The sequence below is a fragment of the Mobula birostris genome, chromosome 14 (genome assembly GCF_030028105.1).
Source record: "Mobula birostris isolate sMobBir1 chromosome 14, sMobBir1.hap1, whole genome shotgun sequence".
Lineage (NCBI taxonomy): Eukaryota > Metazoa > Chordata > Chondrichthyes > Myliobatiformes > Myliobatidae > Mobula > Mobula birostris.
Genome location: NC_092383.1, coordinates 73184269 through 73204902, shown reverse-complemented (window position 1 = coordinate 73204902; position 20634 = coordinate 73184269). Strand labels below are relative to the sequence as shown.

The 20634-nt window shown below is 40.7% G+C and overlaps 1 protein-coding gene across 3 annotated transcripts in view; it reads right to left on the bottom strand.

Annotated features, from left to right (window-relative positions):
• The window catches only part of LOC140209970 (striatin-interacting protein 1 homolog), a 66995-nt gene that overhangs the window by 34130 nt on the left and 12231 nt on the right, over window positions 1-20634 (bottom strand). For all 3 annotated transcript variants that reach the window (XM_072278670.1, XM_072278671.1, XM_072278672.1), the window contains exons 5-13: window positions 19299-19419; window positions 13251-13319; window positions 12293-12399; window positions 9056-9183; window positions 8409-8591; window positions 7628-7848; window positions 5752-5817; window positions 3304-3367; window positions 190-261 (exon numbers count right to left, since the gene is read on the bottom strand). In XM_072278670.1, coding sequence (XP_072134771.1) covers window positions 190-261; window positions 3304-3367; window positions 5752-5817; window positions 7628-7848; window positions 8409-8591; window positions 9056-9183; window positions 12293-12399; window positions 13251-13319; window positions 19299-19419 — 1031 coding nt within the window. The remainder of the gene's footprint in view (window positions 1-189; window positions 262-3303; window positions 3368-5751; window positions 5818-7627; window positions 7849-8408; window positions 8592-9055; window positions 9184-12292; window positions 12400-13250; window positions 13320-19298; window positions 19420-20634) is intronic.

Genomic DNA, 20634 nt, shown 5'->3' with positions numbered 1-20634 from the left:
ATCTCCTGCTCATGAAAGGATGCAAGCACAATTTTTCTAAGATGGAGACAGGTAAAAACAGAAAATGCTTGAAATACTCAGCAGGTAACCCGATTTCCAGCATTTTTAGATTTTCTTTCAGACTTCCACCAAGCGCAGTTTACGCAGGTCTACTTGTACATGACCAGACTTTAAAAATACCACCCATACCGCAGAAAGTGGCTTTTTCAGATATTCCTCTTCTTTCTTGATCTGGACTTCAGCAATTGCAATGTACTTATGCTGTAGAGTAAATAAATGAGTGTATATATTGTTAGAGAAAATCTGCACATCTGTTTAAAAAATACATGCAATAAATACTTAACCACTAACAACAGGAATTCTGCAGATGCTGGAAATTCAAGCAACACACATAAAAGTTGCTGGTGAACGCAGCAGACCAGGCAGCATCTGTAGGAAGAGGTGCAGTCGACGTTTCAGGCCGAGACCCTTCGTCAGGACTAACTGAAGGAAGAGTGAGTAAGGGATTTGAAAGTTGGGGGGGGGGGAGGGGCAGATCCAAAATGATAGGAGAAGACAGGAGGGGGAGGGATGCAGCCAAGAGCTGGACAGGTGATAGGCAAAAGGGATACGAGAGGATCATGGGACAGGAGGTCCAGGAAGAAAGACAAGGAGAGGCGGGGGGGGGGGGGGACCCAGAGGATGGGCAAGGGGTATATTCAGAGGGACAGAGGGAGAAAAAGGAGAGTGAGAGAAAGAATGTGTGTATAAAAATAAGTAACAGATGGGGTACGAGGGGGAAGTGGGGCATTAGCAGAAGTTAGAGAAGTCGATGTTCATGCCATCAGGTTGGAGGCTACCCAGACGGAGTATAAGGTGTTGTTCCTCCAACCTGAGTGTGGCTTCATCTTTACAGTAGAGGAGGCCGTGGATAGACATGTCAGAATGGGAATGGGATGTGGAATTAAAATGTGTGGCCACTGGGAGATCCTGCTTTCTCTGGCAGACAGAGCGTAGGTGTTCAGCAAAGCGGTCTCCCAGTCTGCGTCAGGTCTCGCCAATATATAAAAGGCCACATCGGGAGCACCGGACGCAGTATATCACCCCAGCCGACTCTCAGGTGAAGTGTCGCCTCACCTGGAAGGACTGTTTGGGGCCTTGAATGGTGGTAAGGGAGGAAGTGTAAGGGCATGTGTAGCACTTGTTCCGCAGTCCTTCCAGGTGAGGCAACACTTCACCTGTGAGTCGGCTGGGGTGATATACTGTGTCCGGTGCTCCCGATGTGGCCTTTTATATATTGGCGAGACCCGACGCAGCCGACGCAGACTGGGAGACCGCTTTGCTGAACACCTACGCTCTGTCCGCCAGAGAAAGCAGGATCTCCCAGTGGCCACACATTTTAATTCCACATCCCATTCCCATTCTGACAATGTCTATCCACGGCCTCCTCTACTGTAAAGATGAAGCCACACTCAGGTTGGAGGAACAACACCTTATATTCCGTCTGGGTAGCCTCCAACCTGATGGCATGAACATCGACTTCTCTAACTTCTGCTAATGCCCCACTTCCCCCTTGTACTCCATCTGTTACTTATTTTTATACACACATTCTTTCTCTCACTCTCCTTTTTCTCCCTCTGTCCTTCTGAATATACCCCTTGCCATCCTCTGGGTCCCCCCCCCCCCGTCTTTCTTCCCGGACCTTCTGTCCCATGATTCTCTCGTATCCCTTTTGCCTATCACTTATCCAGCTCTTGGCTCCATCCCTCCCCCTCCTGTCTTCTCCTATCATTTTGGATCTCCCCCTCCCCCTCCAACTTTCAAATCCCTTACTCACTCTTCCTTCAGTTAGTCCTGACGAAGGGTCTCGGCCTGAAACGTCGACTGTACTTCTTCCTAGAGATGCTGCCTGGCCTGTTGCGTTCACCAATACTTAACCACTGATTTTTTTTTCTTATTAATATCAAAGGCTACAGTCTTTGACAAAGAAGACAAAGAAGCACTTTCCATGTGAAACATTCGGTGAGAATACTGTGCTTTTGAAGTACTAGAGTAGATTCCAGTTAACTGGGCCATCAGTTAATCGGGGTAGCTGCTTATTTGGAACAGCTCTTAAAAAATTAAAACTAATCGAGAAAAGAGCCAGGTTTCCCTTTGTATATTTGGGACATTATGCCACTTAGCTGGGACAGGAGACAGTTGCTGAACCGTTTCTAACCAGCGTCAGTTGCGTGAACTTGTGCAGCAGTTAGACACTACAGCATGCTTAGAGCAAAGTTTTTGCATAGTGTTCAGTTGTGTGTGCTAGTATTACATTATCCATTTGGGCCAAGGCAGTGATTTTTGATATTTAATTTTGACTTAAAAAATATTACCCTACTGGACCGAATTAAAAACCATCTGATTTTGAACTTGAGTTAGTGACTACACAGGATGCCAGGAAATTTACTGATTACTTTTTATTTACTTATTGAGATACAGTACAGAATAGGCCCTTTCAGCCCTCCAAGCCTTGCCACCCAGCAATCCTAGCCTAATCACAGGACAATTTATTATGACCATCTAACCTACCAACTAGTACATCTTTGAACCATGGGAAGGAATAAGAGCACCCAGAGAAAACTCACAGGGTCAAAGGGAGAACGTACAAATTCCTTACAGGTAGCGGTGGGAATTGAACACGGGTCACCTGTACTGTAAAGCACTGTGCTAACCACTATGCTACTGTATCACGCCACCTCCCCCCCACCACCTCCAAAAGGCAAGGCATAGAAGGACAATAAAGAAGCCACTGATACATACCTAATATACAGTATATGCAGTATGTGGAGGTTATGGTACCCTCTGCACTAGCTATTCTTAACCTACCACATATACCATAGGACAGGACCTGCTCCAGCAGTCAAAGTATTTTTGTGCCTTTTCTACCCGAATTCATGCTATTTATGGCAGTCAACTGTCACATTTGCTCATTCACATCCCAACAGAAGCCTGTCAAAGTGACTGCTCTGGTTTAGGCCACATCTGTTACAGTCACACTTTGGTCGGTTATGGCAATCACATCTTAAGCCCGACAAAGTAAGGAGCATTTATCTTTACTGAATGAGTTTAGCAAAAAAAAAAAATCAGAAAAGCAACTGCTATCCTTTGTGATGAATCCTTAAAGGGAAAAAAGAAAAATACCAAAACACCTGGATATAGCTTCCTCTGTAGGTTTATTTTAAATATCAAAAAGGCAAACGAGTTCTACAAAAACCTAAGATTGCATAGTGTAGATGATATGACCCTCACCATATAGGCTAAAGCTGTATCTTCTTCACCTACCTGTTTAAGGGTTTTGATACTTTCATGGATGGGTCGTGGTAATCCAACCACAGTATCAGTATCACTGCAAAGGAAATTATGGAAAAATTTTTTCAGGTTCATCTCTCAATGCAATTATCTTGCAACTCTTTTGGGTCTGCATAGATATTGTTCCCATTCACAGATTAATTTCTGATGAAATACACAACTCTGAGATGCTAATGGACCATTTCTACTATTTCTATTCTTAATATTTAGTTGACACTGAAATGTGGCAATTTTAAGATACATTTAGGTTGGCCATTCTTATACAGTGATAGCTACTCAACCATCTGAAGTTAAAATTCTATGTTGGTGAGAGTTTCCTGAACTAACTTTCAAATGTTCCTGACATGACCTAGAGCCATCTTTGGCGTTCTGGAATTGCACTGCAGATCTATTCCAAGATATCTGACTACTAGCTGTAAGAAGCAACCATACCATTGTACTGCAAGTCACATTAGGATCTGATTATCCAAGGATGGAAATTTGAATAGTTGCTTTGGCAACTAAGAATGTTAGTTATGTTAGAACCAAGAACGTTAGTTAATTGAGTGCAATCTGGGATCAAGGAAGATGGAAAGGATGTTAACTCAGATATTACCATTTATGAGCAAGACACATTTGTTTGGAATCAGGTATTCAAATAAAAATTACAATCAAGCTCAGGGGGGAGTTAAATGATTCAAAATTTCAGAAGCTATACCCTGCATGGTATGGAGGGAAGAATAATGAAAATAGCCACATTCATCCTTGTGATGAAGCCATGTAATAACTGAATACAATTTACCATACTCACTTAATAAATCTGTTAATGACTCAGATATCTACTGGAATACTCTAATCTCACTATTAACTTGAACTCTGGTTGCTTTTCTATTAACTACTGCCTACTTCGTGTTACATAAAACTGTAAATATAATATTTTATTAACCCTTCATCAGCAATGAATTTGAAATTGTTACTTGTAACCATTAGAGAGCAATTCATTTGACTTCTTAATGATTTCGAAGAAAATTAATTCATTTGTTTAACAGCTTGACAGTAACTTAATCAAAGGTTAAATTACGCCTATATCAGATTAAGGAGCCAAATGAGACACAATAATCCTGAGCCCCTCAATGACGTGAGGAGTTAGAGGTGTCATGTGTGACGCCAAGCAGAGCTACCGGACGAATGATGCTAATGAGAGAGATAACGGAAGACAATGGAGAAACATTCAAAATGCTAATAAGAGAGAAGAGAGAGATTAACGAGAAAGAAACACAATTCAGATATTGACAGATCGTTTGCTTTGAACCTGAACTGTTTGAAGTTTGATGGACAGGTGATACCCCAGCGGGGGGATAAAAAAAGCAGGTTTGCTAAGGCACGACATACCACGAGACCCTGGAAAGAGCAGTGTGTCCCCACAAGTTGGTGGGAGTTTGGAGGACCAGTTCGCAGGAATGGATCAGAGGCTCACAGGGTGTAAAGGTACGATCAGTGCGAACCTGGGGTGTGTGTCCGCCCTTGCCTGGGTGCCGGGTTCACCGCGGAAGAACGATCATATCCGGAACGGAGGGGTCACAGTCGGTGTCCACAGCGGGATCAGAAGACATCAAAAGGTCTGTCCGAAACCAACTGCATCTCTCACTCTCTCTCTCTAACGGTACAACAGCGATTACTTTGAACTGCACTAATCTGAACTGAACTCTGCTTCAATTAAGGCTGATCATTTTACCCCTAGACTGCAATAGGGCTTGGTTGATTCCTATTACCCTATTTCTGTGTATATGTGTGTATTATCATTGCTAACCTGTTACATTTATATCCTTGCGATTAGTGTACTGTATTACTTATTTCTTTAATAAAACTTTATAGTTCCTAGTAATCACAGACTCCAACGAGCATTCCATTTCTGCTGGTTTGGCAACCCAGTTATGGGGTACGTAACAGAGGGTATTAAGGATATATTTTAGTTCCTTAGCATATATTTGCTAAAATATTAAAAGTCAGTTTACCTACAAAACTCAAGAACTATAAATGAAGTACATTAGGTCAATAAAGAATTTTGTTGTAGACTGGGGTGAAGGTTAACATATTTCTGAAGTACTTAAATCTCGTTTATTATATAACTGACACAAAGTCCCCTATTCCAAAAAACCTTATTGGGAAAAAAGTTCATTTTAAATGGTAAAATTCTGAAGATGAAATAAATGAATACTTTTCAATTACAGACACGGACATGAGGTTTAGAGTTGCTTGCTAATTGACCAGAGACAATTTCCAGAAACAGTGTCAGAAATAACAGAGAGAAGTGACCCAAGTCCTAAGCACAGTAACAACAGTAGCAACAGTAACTCACAAATTTATAAATTTTAAAAACACTTACTAAACTTGAAAATTATAGCCATTAACACGAAAAAAAAATCAGAAAAGGATACGCACCTTCCTAATGTATAACCGATGAATTTACTTCTGCTGGATTCTAGAAAAGTTTCAATGTCTTTTTCTCTGTGAGAGCAAACAAAAATTGCTTATCATCATGGGAAAGGTCTAACAAAGTCTGCTGAAAAGTTGGAAATTCAGAATTCCACTAAAGGTCACAGTACAATACCGGAAATCTAAACCAAAATGGAAAATGTTGAAAATATTCAGCAGGTGAGTTAAGATGTAAGCTATGATGAACCCATCTGGTTGAGGAGCCCAAATTGTGAACACCTACTGCAGTACACTGGATTAAAAGAAATGCAAGCGAATTGTTGCTTTACCTGGAAGTACTGTTTGCGTCACTAAGTAATGGAACACAAAAAAAAATAGTAGGCCACCAAGACTCTCAAGCCTGCCCTGCCACACCAATATGTCCTCAACTCCTGAGCCAGCTCCCAATAATTATAAAAATGGGGGAAATTGAGGTTTATCCATCTCCACTTTAAATATATCTAATGATATGTGTCCACCAACTGAGAGCAGAGAATTCCAAAGATTCACTACCTCAGAGAGCAGAGGTTTCATTTTTACATGACCAGCACCTAAATTCAGAACTATGTCCCCTTGTTAACGATTGTCTATCTAGAGAAACTAGCTCAACCTGGTAACATGGCAAATGCTACATTTCCTCTCGATTGGAAAAGCCAAGGTGACTGCTTTGTGAAGTAACTGTGCTCACTTCAAAGTGACAAACCTGAGCCTGTCACTTCAGCTTGGTCGGCTGGTGGCTCAAGGGCATCAGCGCCAGGCTCCAGAGCGAAGGCTCCCAAGTTCGAATCAAAGTCTGGCCACCCCCTGAGCATGCTTTCCATCTGTGCCGGGTTGAGCGTCGAGCTAGCCACTCTGTCTCGTTTAAAAAAAAGGGTCGCGTCAGGAATGTTCATATCGTGAGCCGGTTAATCCGAAAGGAGACCAATCCTGACACCACGTGCCAGACAAGAATGGCTGACTGTCTGGTGCGACACGACAGTCTCCAACTTCAGCTCTCCAACCTACTCTGCCTTCAGTCTGTGGCCTCCTGCAGTTGTAATGTTAGCTTTTGTTTTCCATTCTTCAGTTGCTTTCTGACTTTGCTGAGTAATTCTAGCATTTAGTTATTAAAAATTAAAATAGGTGCAATTTTGTTTGGTATGTATTCAAAATTTTACCATCTGAAATTTTCATCTCCAAATCCCAATGTAAAAGTCAACTATTGATTAGCTTCTCCATGGATCAGAAAGATGGCCTTGAATTCTCAACACAGCGGTGTAAATGTCAAAGAGTATTCTTTTTACAGGTGGATAACCTGTTAATTATCAGCCTAAAATTTTAACATTCGTCACTGTATTCACTTTAATGGAGGGATATTAATGACAGTGAAGTGACAGCCTAGCCAAGTGAGACTTCTGCCTTTAACTTCCACATCAGATCGAGGAAGAACTGTTGTAACCAACACAGTGAAACATTGGAGGAACTCAGCAGGTCAGTCAGCATCTATGGAGGTTTCTATTGACATCTATCATATAAACATCTATCGACGTTTCGGATCAAGATTCTTCATCGGGGAAAAACCAGAATAAGAGGGTGGGGGGGAAGGAGAAGAGCACAAGCTGACAGGTGAGGGGGAGAGGCAGGAGTGTGGGGACAGGGTTGAAAGGAATAATGTGAGGATCTGGTAGCTGATAGGTAGGAGAGCAAAGGGCTGAAGAAAGAACCTACTGTAATCAATATCAGCAAATGGGAACAAGCTTTTGTTAAACAAATATATCGACCTTTGCATGGGAAGCTACTGATACAGCCCAAAAAAATCAAATAGGCAGAACCATTTAGCAAATGTCTACGATATGCTCCTTACCTCACTTTAGGTGCCCAAGGCAATCCTTTGGGAAGTGATAAACGCTCACAGGTTGGGTGAGGAATTGGTGGTGGTAGAACCTCTTCCCTTTCCAAAGGAAAGGTTTCTGTTTCAAGTGAGTTATCATTATCGTCATTCTCATCATCATCCTCACGGGGGTCTTCAGTTTTGTATGGGTCCTTCTCATTATAAGCATCCAAATTATCTTGCTTCATAAGTGCCTGAATTTGGAAGTATACTAAATGAACTTTCAGAAATAAATTCATTTTCATCAAGACAAAAATCAATTTCTTCTGTCCACATTTTTCAGTGCACTTTTGAATGATCCTCTTTACAATGACTCTTTGTCCCTCTAAATGCCATCATATCAGATTTGCAGAAGTCTGATTACTTTCCATATGACATATATCCCTCCCCCTTTTATCCCCAGTCCTTCAAACAAAAAATCTTCTAAGTCTATTAAAAACCAATGGGACACTACAATTCCATAGCAACGCTCTGACAAATTAAGTTCTACTGAAGGGAAAAATCACAGAAAATTGTTTTGGTTTTAAATAAGTAGCTAGAAAATGTGAATGACCAAAACAACCCAACATAAAGATACTTCTGATAATCAAATTTGAAAACATATAATAGCAAATAATTTTGATTATCCACATGCTTTAATTAAAGTAAACCAGATGCAATTAGCCTGTGAACCTAAGAGTTAAATTGAAGCTATGCTAATTTAGTGTTACATTCACCGTTTGACTGTACATTGGTGAAAATACATCCACCTGACCTTGTGCTCTCTACGGGCTCGTTTCTGCTGCTGTTCTATTAGGTCTGAGGCAGATGCTGGTGGTGAGGCAGCTCTCATATTACGGATAACTTTGATGCTGTCTTCAGGAAGTGGTGGGAGACCAAGTGTTTCACGTTTCTTCACTTTAAGGACCTGCAAGTCTTCAAAGCCTCCCAAAGACAACTGTTCCAAAAGTAAAATAAAAAGAGTTCAAAAGATGTTTGCCTAACTTGTCACAAATCCAACTAATTACCCAGCTGTCAAAGTCAGCTGAAAAAATGTAATTCTTGGAGCATTTGAATAATCTATAAGTCTTAATCAAATTCAATGGATGTTCTCAAACGGCATTCGAATGATATTCAGCTTTAGAACGAACCATAGCTGACCCTGGCTCTAAATCCACTTGTCAGGTATTTTCCAATACAGAGCAATTAATTACTAATGCATATATATTTAGCCCATCTATATTAAATCTTGACAGTTCATAAAGCTAACTCAACACAAACCAAGCAAAATATCAGTATGTTACCCTGATTTTACAAAACAGTCTTTGTATCTAAACCATTAAGACTGAATAAAAGTGGAAGATCAATAACGTATGCTTCAAAATTGTTTCTTCCATATTATAGAATGCCTGTTAAACTTACCAATACGGTTTTCCAAAGCAGCAACAGAACCTTCTTCATAGGGAAGTGGGGAGCATGGCCACTGCAGAACTTGGTTACCATTCCAAACAACATAACTGAAAACGGCTCGTTGTTATACAAGGATACACCTATAAAGGAAATATTTTGGGTTAGAATTGTCAAAAATAACTCAAAGAATTTCACATTTTTATCTCTGCTGAGCGGCACATGAACACAAAATATTAGCACTTTTAATACCAGGAAGTATCTCACTGAAACCATGGGTTTGATAAGGTACCCCATGCAAGGCTTATTGAGAAAGGAAGGAGGCTTGGGATCCAAGGAGACATTGCTTTGTGGATCCAGAATTAGTTTGCCCGCAGAAGGCAAAGAGTGGTTGTGGACGGATCATATTCTGCATGGAGGTCGGTGACCAGTGGTGTGCCTCAGGGATCTGTTCTGGGACCCCTACTCTTCGTGATTTTTATAAATGACCTGGATGAGGAAGTGGAGGGATGGGTTAGTAATTTGCTGATGACACAAAGGTTGGGGGTGTTGTGGATAGTGTGGAGGGCTGTCAGAGGTTACAGCAGGACAACGATAGGATGTAAAAATGGGCTGAGAAGTGGCAGATGCAATAAGTGTGAGGTGGTTCATTTAGGTAGGTCAGATATGATGGTAGAATATAGTATTAATGGTAAGACTCTTGGCAGTGTGGAGGATCAGAGGGATCTTGGGGTCGGAGTCCATAGGACACTCAAAGCTGCTGCACAGGTTGACACTGTGGTTAAAAAGGCATATGGTGCACTGGTCTTCATTAATTGTGGGACTGACTTTAAGAGCCGAGAGGTAATGTTGCAGCTCTATAGGACCCTGGTCAGACCCCACTTGGAGTACTGTGCTCAGTTTTGGTCGCCTCACTACAGGAAGGATGTGGAAACCTTAGAAAGAGTGCAGAGGAGATTTATAAAGATGTTGCCTGGATTGGGGAGCATGCCGTATGAGAACATGTTGAGTGAACTCAGCCTTTTCTCCTTGAAGTGACGGAGGATCAGAGTTGACCTGTTAGAGGCGTACAAGATGATGAGCGGCACTGATCGTGTGGGGCTAGCATGAGAGAGCACAGTTTTAAGGTGCTTAGAAGTAGGTACTAAGGAGATGTCAGGGGCAAGTTTTTTTTAAAACGCAGAGAGTGGTGAGTGCATGGAATGGGCTGCTGGCAATGGTAGTGGAGGCAGATATGATAGGGTCTTTTAAGAGACTCCTGGATAGGTACATGAAGCTTAGAAAAATAGTGGGCTATGGGTAACCCTAGGTAACTTCTGAGGTAAGGACATAGTTGGCACAGCTTTGTGGGCTGAAGGGCCTGTATTATGCTGTAGGTGTTCTATGTTTCAAACGATAACTTCATACTACTAGAACAACAGATACCAGTGAATATAACGAAAAGTACAGTGAAAGAGGCAAGGTCTTAGAAAGAAGGTAGGAGGGGGTTCGTAAAATATAAGAAGCAAACATATGGAATTCTAGAACTCCAAAAAAGGTGGAAAAAATAAAAGTAGGGATCCACTAAAGAGTCAGAATTGAAGAAGCGTGTAAATTTAAATGTTGGATTTCAGTGCTTGGGAGGAAAGGGAACTTGCCACAGTATTGTGCAATGCTCAAAACAAGAATGAATTGCTAAATCTGAAGTCACTGAAAGCCAGCATGGATAAAACAAGTTTGGAGCAATTTAATGTATGGGCAGGAAAAGTTTAGATGAGCACACATTTATAATGGTCATAGGATTTAAGGACAATGAGGAAGGTACTATAATACCCAAGAGCAGAAATAATAAAACTACAGATGAAGACTTCAGATAGCAGGAGTCATTGTGTGGAATTAAACTATCAAGTGACTGTAACAGGTATGTGACCAAACTTATTGCCTGTTAAAATTCCTTGGGATGGGAATAATCAGGAAACTGAGTGCTGTGTCAGGCCCAAAATTCAGCATGCTCAAATGGACATTAATTACTTGATCCATTAACTGCAAGGACTTTTGTTGCCATCCTAGCCAGTGTTCCTCGCTTAGCAAAGCAAAGAGCTTGGTTAACTAGTGATTCCACCAAACTTTAATATGAAAAATAGTCCATGGGTTTGCACAAGTTAAATTAAAAAGAGGGTAATAAATGGTTTGTGATATTAAACATAGAAAATGATAAGGAAAATAGAACCTTGAATCAGCTTTCATATTGAATGTTCCATACCTGCCATCTGCTATCTTGCTGGAAGTACATTTCTAAAGGAGCTGCAATTTTCTCCAGCTAAACTATAGAGTCACAACCTCAAATGTTCAACTACTTTTATCAATTTTCTCCCACTCAAGGCAAAACTACAACCCTATTGCAGGCTGGATATCAAATTCAAATATGCATGTATACAATTATGTCCAGAAGGTTCTCTTCTGCCATTTCTACATCTGTAGAGGAACAGTGGGATCAAGTCATCTTAAAAACAGAAATTTAAGAGTGAATGAAGCAGAGAGAGTTGAAAAGTATTGACCATTTGCTCCAAAGGATTAAAATACCAAAGTATGGAAGTTAAGCTTCAGATGACAAAATTTTTTCAATAAGTAAAACATGCTGGCTATGCAAGGACAAGCTGATGTTTACATCAAAGTAAAGAATTTTTTTAAAATTAATTTACAAAGAAAGCTTGAATGAACTTAACTTGTATAACCTTGAGGTTAGGTATAAAGAACGATCCAATTAAAATATCTGAAATGTTAAAAGGACTTGGGTTTGCATACAAGACAGGCACTAATACCTAGAATAGGAATTCAGGAAATACACTTTATTTAACTCACAGGGTGAGTAGAATACAGTAGAAAGCTTTCTAATGCAGAGTAGTTGCAAAACAAATAAACATACATGCATTTAGGGGAACTGGATAAAATATGAGGGAGAAAGGAATAAGATATGAAATATGAAACAGAAGTACAAATATTGACCAGCTAGGCTTTGTTTCTTTGATGTAAAGATGTGATATTGAGAACTGCTATAAATAACACACTATAAACTAAGCTCCAGCAGGAAGAAGTGAGTGAAAAAGAACAATTAACAGGAGGGGCACCCTGCTATTCCTCTCTACGATTAAGATAGAATTGAGAAACACATGGAAGCAATTCGCTAGGAAATATGATGCAACAGGATTTTTTAAATAAGCATTTCTTTTCACTAATAATTTTCTATTAATTAGACAGAATTTACTTCCAAACCTAAGTCTGTTCTGAAGGTCTCCCTCATTGCCTTCCATTCTGGACTATCCTCATCCACTTCCTGACGGATTGTTTCCACCATCAGATACATAATGTTCAGCAGCACTCTGGAAAATATAAGTACGGAGCAACTTAGGAAACAATCAAAATATAGGTTGTTTAACACTTACTTAATTAAGAAAAACACATAAACACAGTAGTTGACCATAAGCAGGAGCACACCAATTAATGTCTTTTTTGACTGTTCTTCACAGTCTCAACAAAGCTCTGCAGTATAGTCTTTGACCCTACACCTTTTGATGATGGCATTATAATAATCCCTTATCAGCAAGTTTTAATAATGGCTTTGCATTATGGCCTTGACAACAACACAAGCTCGACCTAATTGCAGATATACGAATAAGTAACTCGACCATCAAGTACATGGATACAAAGCTGGCTATCAGTCAGGAGAATTTGAAAATTCCAGTTAAATGTCATCACAAGTATTAGATGTGAAGCAAATATTTGTATGTACTCTACTCAGGCCACATCCTGGCCAGGCATTAGTTCAGGTCATCAAGAAATAAGGAAGACAGAGCCATGGAGGCAGTATAAAATAATCACCAGTCTGCTTCCTGGTATTAAAGGAAGGAACAAGATGGAATACTAAAAAAGTTCAAGTCTTTTTGTCAAACAAAAAGATCAAAGAGAATATTTCCCACAAGGATAAAATATGATGAATGAAAGAAAGGTAATATTCGGAATATTTATTCAAACTAATTCATGGCAACAGATGTACCAGACGGAATCATAAAGTTCAAATTTGGAACTAATGCCAAGAAATTCTGCACAAAAGTAGACTTAAGATAACTAGGATAAGGAGGCAAAACCCAAATGCATGGTACAATGAACTAAGTCTTTGCCTAATGAATGAAATACAAGAAATATTATCTGTATCTATTTCATTCTGTCCTACCTGAGATCTGTACTGTCAGCCAGAGAGATTGCTGGCTTCCTCACTGCATTACTACATGCAGCACTGTTGCTGGAAGATAAAACCATGAGGTTAATAATGTGAACACAGTCAAATGCATACAAATATTTTTATTAATTATACAAAATTCAAAACCTGTTAACAGCATTTGGGGTGGGGTGGTGAGGAAGGACAACAGGGTAAAAACCATAAAGCACTACCAAAGAGTCACTGTCCAGAGGCATAGGCATAAACAAAAACAAAAAACAGGTTTACTGGCAAAGGTGTACTTGATAAGTGGGAGGCCATCAAAATTGAAATATTGAAAGTACAAAACTTGTCAGAATAAAAGGTAACCGTAACAGGTATAGGGAACCTCAGTTTTCAAGAGATATTGAGGCCCCGGTTGAGAAAAATAAAGGAGGTGAATTGCACATATAGGCAGGTAGGAACAATGAAGGTGCTTATGGAATATAAAAAATCCAAGAGAACACTTAAGAAAGAAATGAGGAGGGCTAAAAGAAGGCATGAGGTTACCTTAGCTGACAAGATCATAGAGAACCCTATGGGATTTTACAGATATGTTAAGACAAAAGGATTGCAAGGGACAAAATTAGTCCTCTGGAAGATCAGAATGGTAATCCAGGTGTGGAGCCAAAAGCAATAGAGGTGATCTTAAATGCATTTTTTGTGTCTGTATTTACTCAGGAGATGGACACAGAGTCTATAGTAGTAAGGCAAAACTGCATCAACTTTATGAACTCAATACAGATTACGGTGGAAGTGGTATTTGTCGTCTTGAGGAAAATTAGGGTGGATAAATCCCCAGGGCCTGATGAGGTGTACACTCAAACCCTGTGGGAGGCAAGTGCATTAGTTACTGGGGCCCTAGCAGAGATATTTAAATCACCAATAGCAACAGGTGAGGTGCCAGAGGATTGGAGGATAGCCAGTTTTGTTCCACTGTGCAAGAAAGGTTCTAAAAATAAACCAGGAAATTATAGGCTGGTGAGGCTGACATTAGCGGGCAAGTTATTGGAAGGTATTCTAAGATATGAATTGATCAAGGAAAGTCAGCATGGTTTTGTGTGTGGTAGGTCATGTGTAACCAATCTGACAGTTTTCCAAGAAAATTACCAGGAGAGTTGATGAAGGCAACTTGTCTGCATGGACTTTAACAAGGAATTTGACAAGGTGCCACACGGGAGGCTGGTTGAGAAAGCTGTCGTTCAGTATTCAAGATGAGGTCGTAAATTGAATTAGACTTTGGCTTTGTGGGAGAAGACAAAGAGTGGTAGTAGATGACTGCTTCTCTGACTGGGGGCTGTGATAAGTGGATTGCCATAGGGATCAGTGCTCGGCCCACTGCTGTTGGTCATCTATATCACAATCTGAATGATAATGTGGTTAACTGGACCAGCAAGCTTGTGGATGACACCAAGATTGGTGATGTAGTGGACAGCGAGGCAGACTATCATGGCTTGAAGCGGGATCTTAACCAGCTCCAGAAATGGGCTGATAAATGGCTGATGAAATTTAATGCAGCTAAGTATGAAGTGCCGCACTTCAGCAGGGCCAGCCTGGGTAGGTTTGACCCAGTGAATGGCAGGGCACTGAGGAATGTGGCAGAACAAAGGGATCAGGGAACACAGGTCCATAATTCCTTGAAAGTGGCGTCACAGATAGATAGGGTCATAAAGAAAGCTTCTGGCACATTGGCCTCCATAAATCAAAGAACTGAGTACAGGAGATGGGATATTATGTTGAAGCTGCAGAAGGCATTGGTGAGGCCTAATTTGTATTGTGAGCAGTTTTGGCCACTTACCTACAAGAAAGATGTAAATAAGGTTGAAAGATTTATAAGGATATTGCTGGGTCTGGAGGACGAGATATATGGAAAGATTGAACAGTTTAGAACTTGAAACGTAGAAGACTGCATGGAGATTTCATACAGGTATATAAAATTATGAGGGGTTTAGATAGGGTATATGCAAGCAGCCTTTTTCCACAGGCTAAAGGTGTCATAGGTTAAGGTGAAAGGTGAAAAGTTTGACAGAAAGTTGAGTAGAAGAAGCTGCCAATGCAAGTGGTGCATGCAAGCTCCACTTCACCGTTTAAGAGAAGTTTGGATAGGTACATGGATGATAGGGGTATGGAGGGCTATGGTTCCAGTGCAGGTCGATGGGAGTAGGCAGGCTAAATGGTGCATCATGGACTAGATGGGCTAAAGGGCCTGTTTCTATGCTGTACTTTTCTCTATGACAATCTAACATCATTACAATAATATCAATATCCTGATTTTGATTACAACTATTTCCCCATTATTTATTATTTTTATTTATTTAGTTTTGTAGAGATACAGCATGAAATAACCCCTTCCGCCCCAACGAGCCACACAACTCAACAATGCACCAATTTAACAGCCTAATCACAGGACAATTTGCAATCACTTACTAACTGGTACGTCCTTGGAACGTGGGCGGAAACCAGAGCACCCAGCAAAAACCCTTGAGTTCGCAGGGGCGGATGTGCAGACCCCTTAGACACGTCGTCGGAATTGAACTTCAAACTCCGATGCTCTAAGCTATAGCAGTGCCACTTCTTTGCCCGTTCTCCCAATCTGTCCAAGTCCTGCAGACTCGCAGCTTCCTCAACTCTACCTGCCCCTCCACCTATCTTTATATCATCTGCAAATGGCCACAAAGCCATAAATTCCGACAACCAAACTGTAGACACGTAATGTGAAAAGGAGCAGTCCTGATTCCATCCCTGGCTAACACCACTTATTACCAGCAGTCAAGCAGTATAGACACCGCCCCCCCCCCTTTATTCCCATTCTTTGCCTCCTGCCAATGAGCCAATCTCCTATCTGTGCTCGTATCTTTCCTGTAATATTATGGGCTCTTATCTTGTTTTACAGCTTCATGATTGGCATCTTGTCAAGGACCTTCTGACCCCTCCTTGCCGATCTTGCCTGTTATTTTCAACAGAATTCCAACAGATTTGTCTGGCAAGATTTCCCCTTAAAGAAACCATGCTGAAGAAATACTTTATCATGCACCTTCAAGTAGCCAAAACCTCATCCTTAATAATGGATTCCAACATCTTCTCAACCACTTAAGTCAGGTTAAATGGCCTGCAATTTCTTTTCTTCTGCCTCACCCACTTTTTGAAGAGTGGAGTGACATTTGCAAATTTCCAGTCCTCCAGAACCCAGTGATTCTTGAAAGATCATTACTTATGCCTACACAATACCTTCAATGCTACCTCTTCCAAAACCCTGGGGTGTAGTCCATCTGATCCAGGTGACTTATCTACCTTCAGACCTCTCAGCTCCCCAAGCACATTTTGCTTGGTAATAGCAACTACACTCACTTCTGCCCCCTGGCACTCTCGAATTTCTGGAAACCTGCTAATCTCTCCCAAAGAGAAGAGCAAGGCAAAATATTTATTAAGTTTACCTGCCATTTTATTGTCCCTGCATTATTACCTCTCCAGTGTCATTTTCCAGCAGTCCAATCTCCACTCCTGCTTCTTTTACTCTTTATATATCTGAAAAAACTTCTGGCTGCTTCTTTGATATTTTTGGCTAGCTTACCTTCTTATTTCACCTTCTCTCTCCCCTTATATTTTCTGTAAGCTTTTAAAAAGCTTCCCATCCTCTAACTTTTGCTTTAATGCTGTCTTTGACTTCCATTGTCACCAAATAGTTTTCTCATCCTCTCTTTAGAGTACTTCATCTTTGGGATGTACCTGTCCTGCACCTTCTGAACTGCACCTAAAAACATCAGCCATTCCTATTCTACCATCATCCCTGCTGCTGTCCCCTTCCAATCAACTTTGGCTAGTTCCTCACTCATGTCTCTGTAATTCCCTTCACTCCACTGTAATACTGATACATCTGACTTTATCCCCTCCCTCCCAAACTGCAGGTGAATTCTATCACATTATGATCACTGCCTCCTAAGGATTCCTTTACCTTAAGCTCCCTGATCAAATCTGGTTCATCACACAACACCCAATCCAGAATTGCCTTTTCCCCTGGTGCACTCAACTACAAGCTGCTATAAAAAGACATCTTGTAGGCATTCTACAAATTCCCTCTCTCGGGATCCAGCACCAACCTGATTTTTCCATCTACTTGCATATTGACCTCCCATTACTATTGTAACATTGCCCTTATTACATTACTTTTCTATTTCCCTTTGAAACCTATATCCCACATCCTGGTTACTGTTTGAGGGCCTGTATATAACTGCCATCAGGGTGAGTAATCAAGAGTGATGTAACACAAGGGTGGGTCCATCTGCACTGGGCATAAGTGACCATCTGGAAGACTGACAGCACAGTGCATCACTGCCACAGTAACAAGGAACGCAGCATGATATATTATGAGTATTTCCTTGCTATGGCAGGAAAAAATCTGACTGGAGCAAATGAATTATGACCAGTGATTTACAGTGATACATTTAAGGTTTTGAAAAAAGCTGGCAGAGATACGACTGTTATTTCCAAGGATAGATTGCAGGATGAGCTTTTAGACAATGGTGACTTTAATGGGTGGGAACATTGTGACAGTATATCAGTAGAAGAAACCATTTATTCCAAGCAGAATGCTAGACAAGATGAATTACTGGATGCTCAGAAAGGAAGTGATGTAATAGCACTGGGGGGGGGTAATGAACAATATCAGCTTCAGTACGAACCAGTGGAAATTTTAAAAAATTTATAGAAAGTATTTGCAAATACTACGCATTTTTAAGATCTCAAAAACAGATGGATGGCTGCTAAAAAAAAGGGGAGAAAAGCTTTATGCCTTGTCTATTGCAATTTTCATTCAGTTCTGCATATAGATAGCAACCCTTTCATCTGAAATGTGCAAATGCTTAAAACTGGGACCTACTCTGTTTTTAGGAGGCACTGTCCTTTCTGCCTGTGCTGTGTGAACATTGTCTCACATAGCGAACATACTAGCACATAGATCTTACAACAGACACAATGAAGACCAATCATAACACTTTTCAGAAAATTTTTGATCTGATAAGGCCTTGAGAAACAGGGTATCCCTTCTTGGGCACCATTTCCCATGATTGTCTCAGCATGGGAACTAGCTGATCTTCTACCCCTAGAGTATTAGAAAGAACTTCATATTCACTTCAATGGCATTTAAAGTCAAAACACAGTTCTCTTTTCCAGTGCATGCTTTGAGTATACAGTGACATCATGTTGTCAATTTTATACTTATTGTGAACAACGTAAAAGGCGATGGATGAACTCAGAGGCCAAGCAGGCCAGTTAATGTTCTGGTAGACCCAATGAAAAATCTTGACCCTAAAGGTTGACTGTCCATTTCTTTCCATAAATGCTGCCTGATTTGCTGAGTTCATCCATCGCCTTTTGTGCTGTTCCAGATTCCAGCATCTGTAGTCTCATGCGTCACTAACTGTATGCAGGTCAATTTTTTTCCAAACTTTCTATGCTGAAAGAACTTACTTTGTGTAGCATGGCATTCATGCTCAGCTGGGGGCTGGCCTCTCCTACTGGTGCTGCCCTCTCGTGTTCAATCAGTGGAATGACGGGCTGGATTGCTGGGAGATGTACCTTCAATTTATGGGACACGTCGCTCAGTCTTGGACTACATACGTTTTTTTGCATGACTGTTTTTTTGCTTGCTATTTTGAATGAGCTGTGTTTGGACCTTGGCCCTAGAGGAACGCTGTTTCATTCGTCTGTATACATGTGTGGTTGAATAATAATTAAATTTTATTTGATTTAATTGAAGCTTTACTTTCATTCTGACAATGACACTATGGAAGGACACATTCCCCATTCAGTTTTACTGAACTGATCTATGTTGGTAACTGAAAAGAACTAAACAATTAACTAATTACCCACTTTTCCCCTCTCATAGCTCATTAATAACCAATCAAAAAGCTGCTTAAAATTCAAGCAATGATTTAGAAAGCAAATAGCCAATTCTTTCACTGTGTCATAAATGGTTGGTATAACACCACCAGACCCCATGTGTACATAAGTATTTTTGGCACTTACTCAATCTCCATACTGAGAAGCTCCACCAATGCAGTAAAGGTGCCAACTTCGAGCAACAGAAATACATTATATCTCATCCACTGCTGGACTTCTCCCTCAGAATTACATTCACCAAAGGTACCTGCAAGCCAACATAAAGGATGACAACATGACTGCATTAATTTTGTTCATCTAAAGTAAAAATCAAATTTATGTAAGAATTTTATCATTGATGATGTTCCAAGCACCTCAGATAGCAGTATCTTGGAGGGCAAGGACAAGATGAGGAGAGGTAGGATTCTGCCCTCTTTCTCCACTTAAACAATTACTATTATCCAATCAAAGTGGGCAGCCTCATATTTCCCCAATTTATGCACCATTTACCACATTTTGTCACCCAGTTAACCCAACATATTCCTTTGCAGATTCTACACCCCTTTCACAATTTACTTTCCAATGTCTTTATATCATCAACAAGCTCAGCTGCAATACATTTGTTTCATTCATCTAAATCGCTAGAATAATTATTGCATAGTTGAGGGCTGTTATTGACGTTGCAGACACAGAAATACAGCAGGTAATAAGGCCCTTTGCTAACTTGTCAAGCACCCATTTACACCCTATCCTCGTTATAAACGTCTTCAGACAATACGGATTCAGTTATGCGAGGAACCTATTTCTACCAACGTCTCCTTATAACTCACAGTTATGTGAGGAGCACTGCTTTCCTGCCAATATAAGTCATGTGCGCACACCTCACAGTCTTACTGTTGGGATGAGAAGCACCGCTTTCCCACCAATACAAGTCAGGTGCAAGTGCCTCACAATCTCACTCCCACCAGTTTCGCATTGGTTTTGGCAAGGTGTGGATGCGCAATCTTGCACTCTTAAAATTTCGTTAGTTTTACCTACGGTGCAGTGATTTTATGCTTGAAATAGTTAACTATGGCTCCTAAGCGTCCGATGTCATGTCCTGGGCCATCAGCCGAGCGGCAGAGAACTGCTTTAACACTTGAAAAAAAGTTGGAAATTATAAACAGCGCGGCATCAGCTGAAGGTAACACAGCTCTGGGACATTACTGCCGGGAACAGAATCTTGCCTTTAAAGTTCTTTTGTTGCTTGACAATGCGCCAGCCCATCCTAAACATTTGGACAGCATTCATCCTAACATAACAGTGCGTTTCCTGCCGCCTAACACAACATTGCTGATTCAACCAAGGTGTAATCCACATTCAAGGCATGTGTATTTTTTTTTTACGGCGAATTATCTCTCAGATGCTGTAAGCAACAGACCATTTTGAAAATCCCTGGAGTTTACCAATGGTGAGGGAATGGTGGAAGTCGGAACACTTGGCA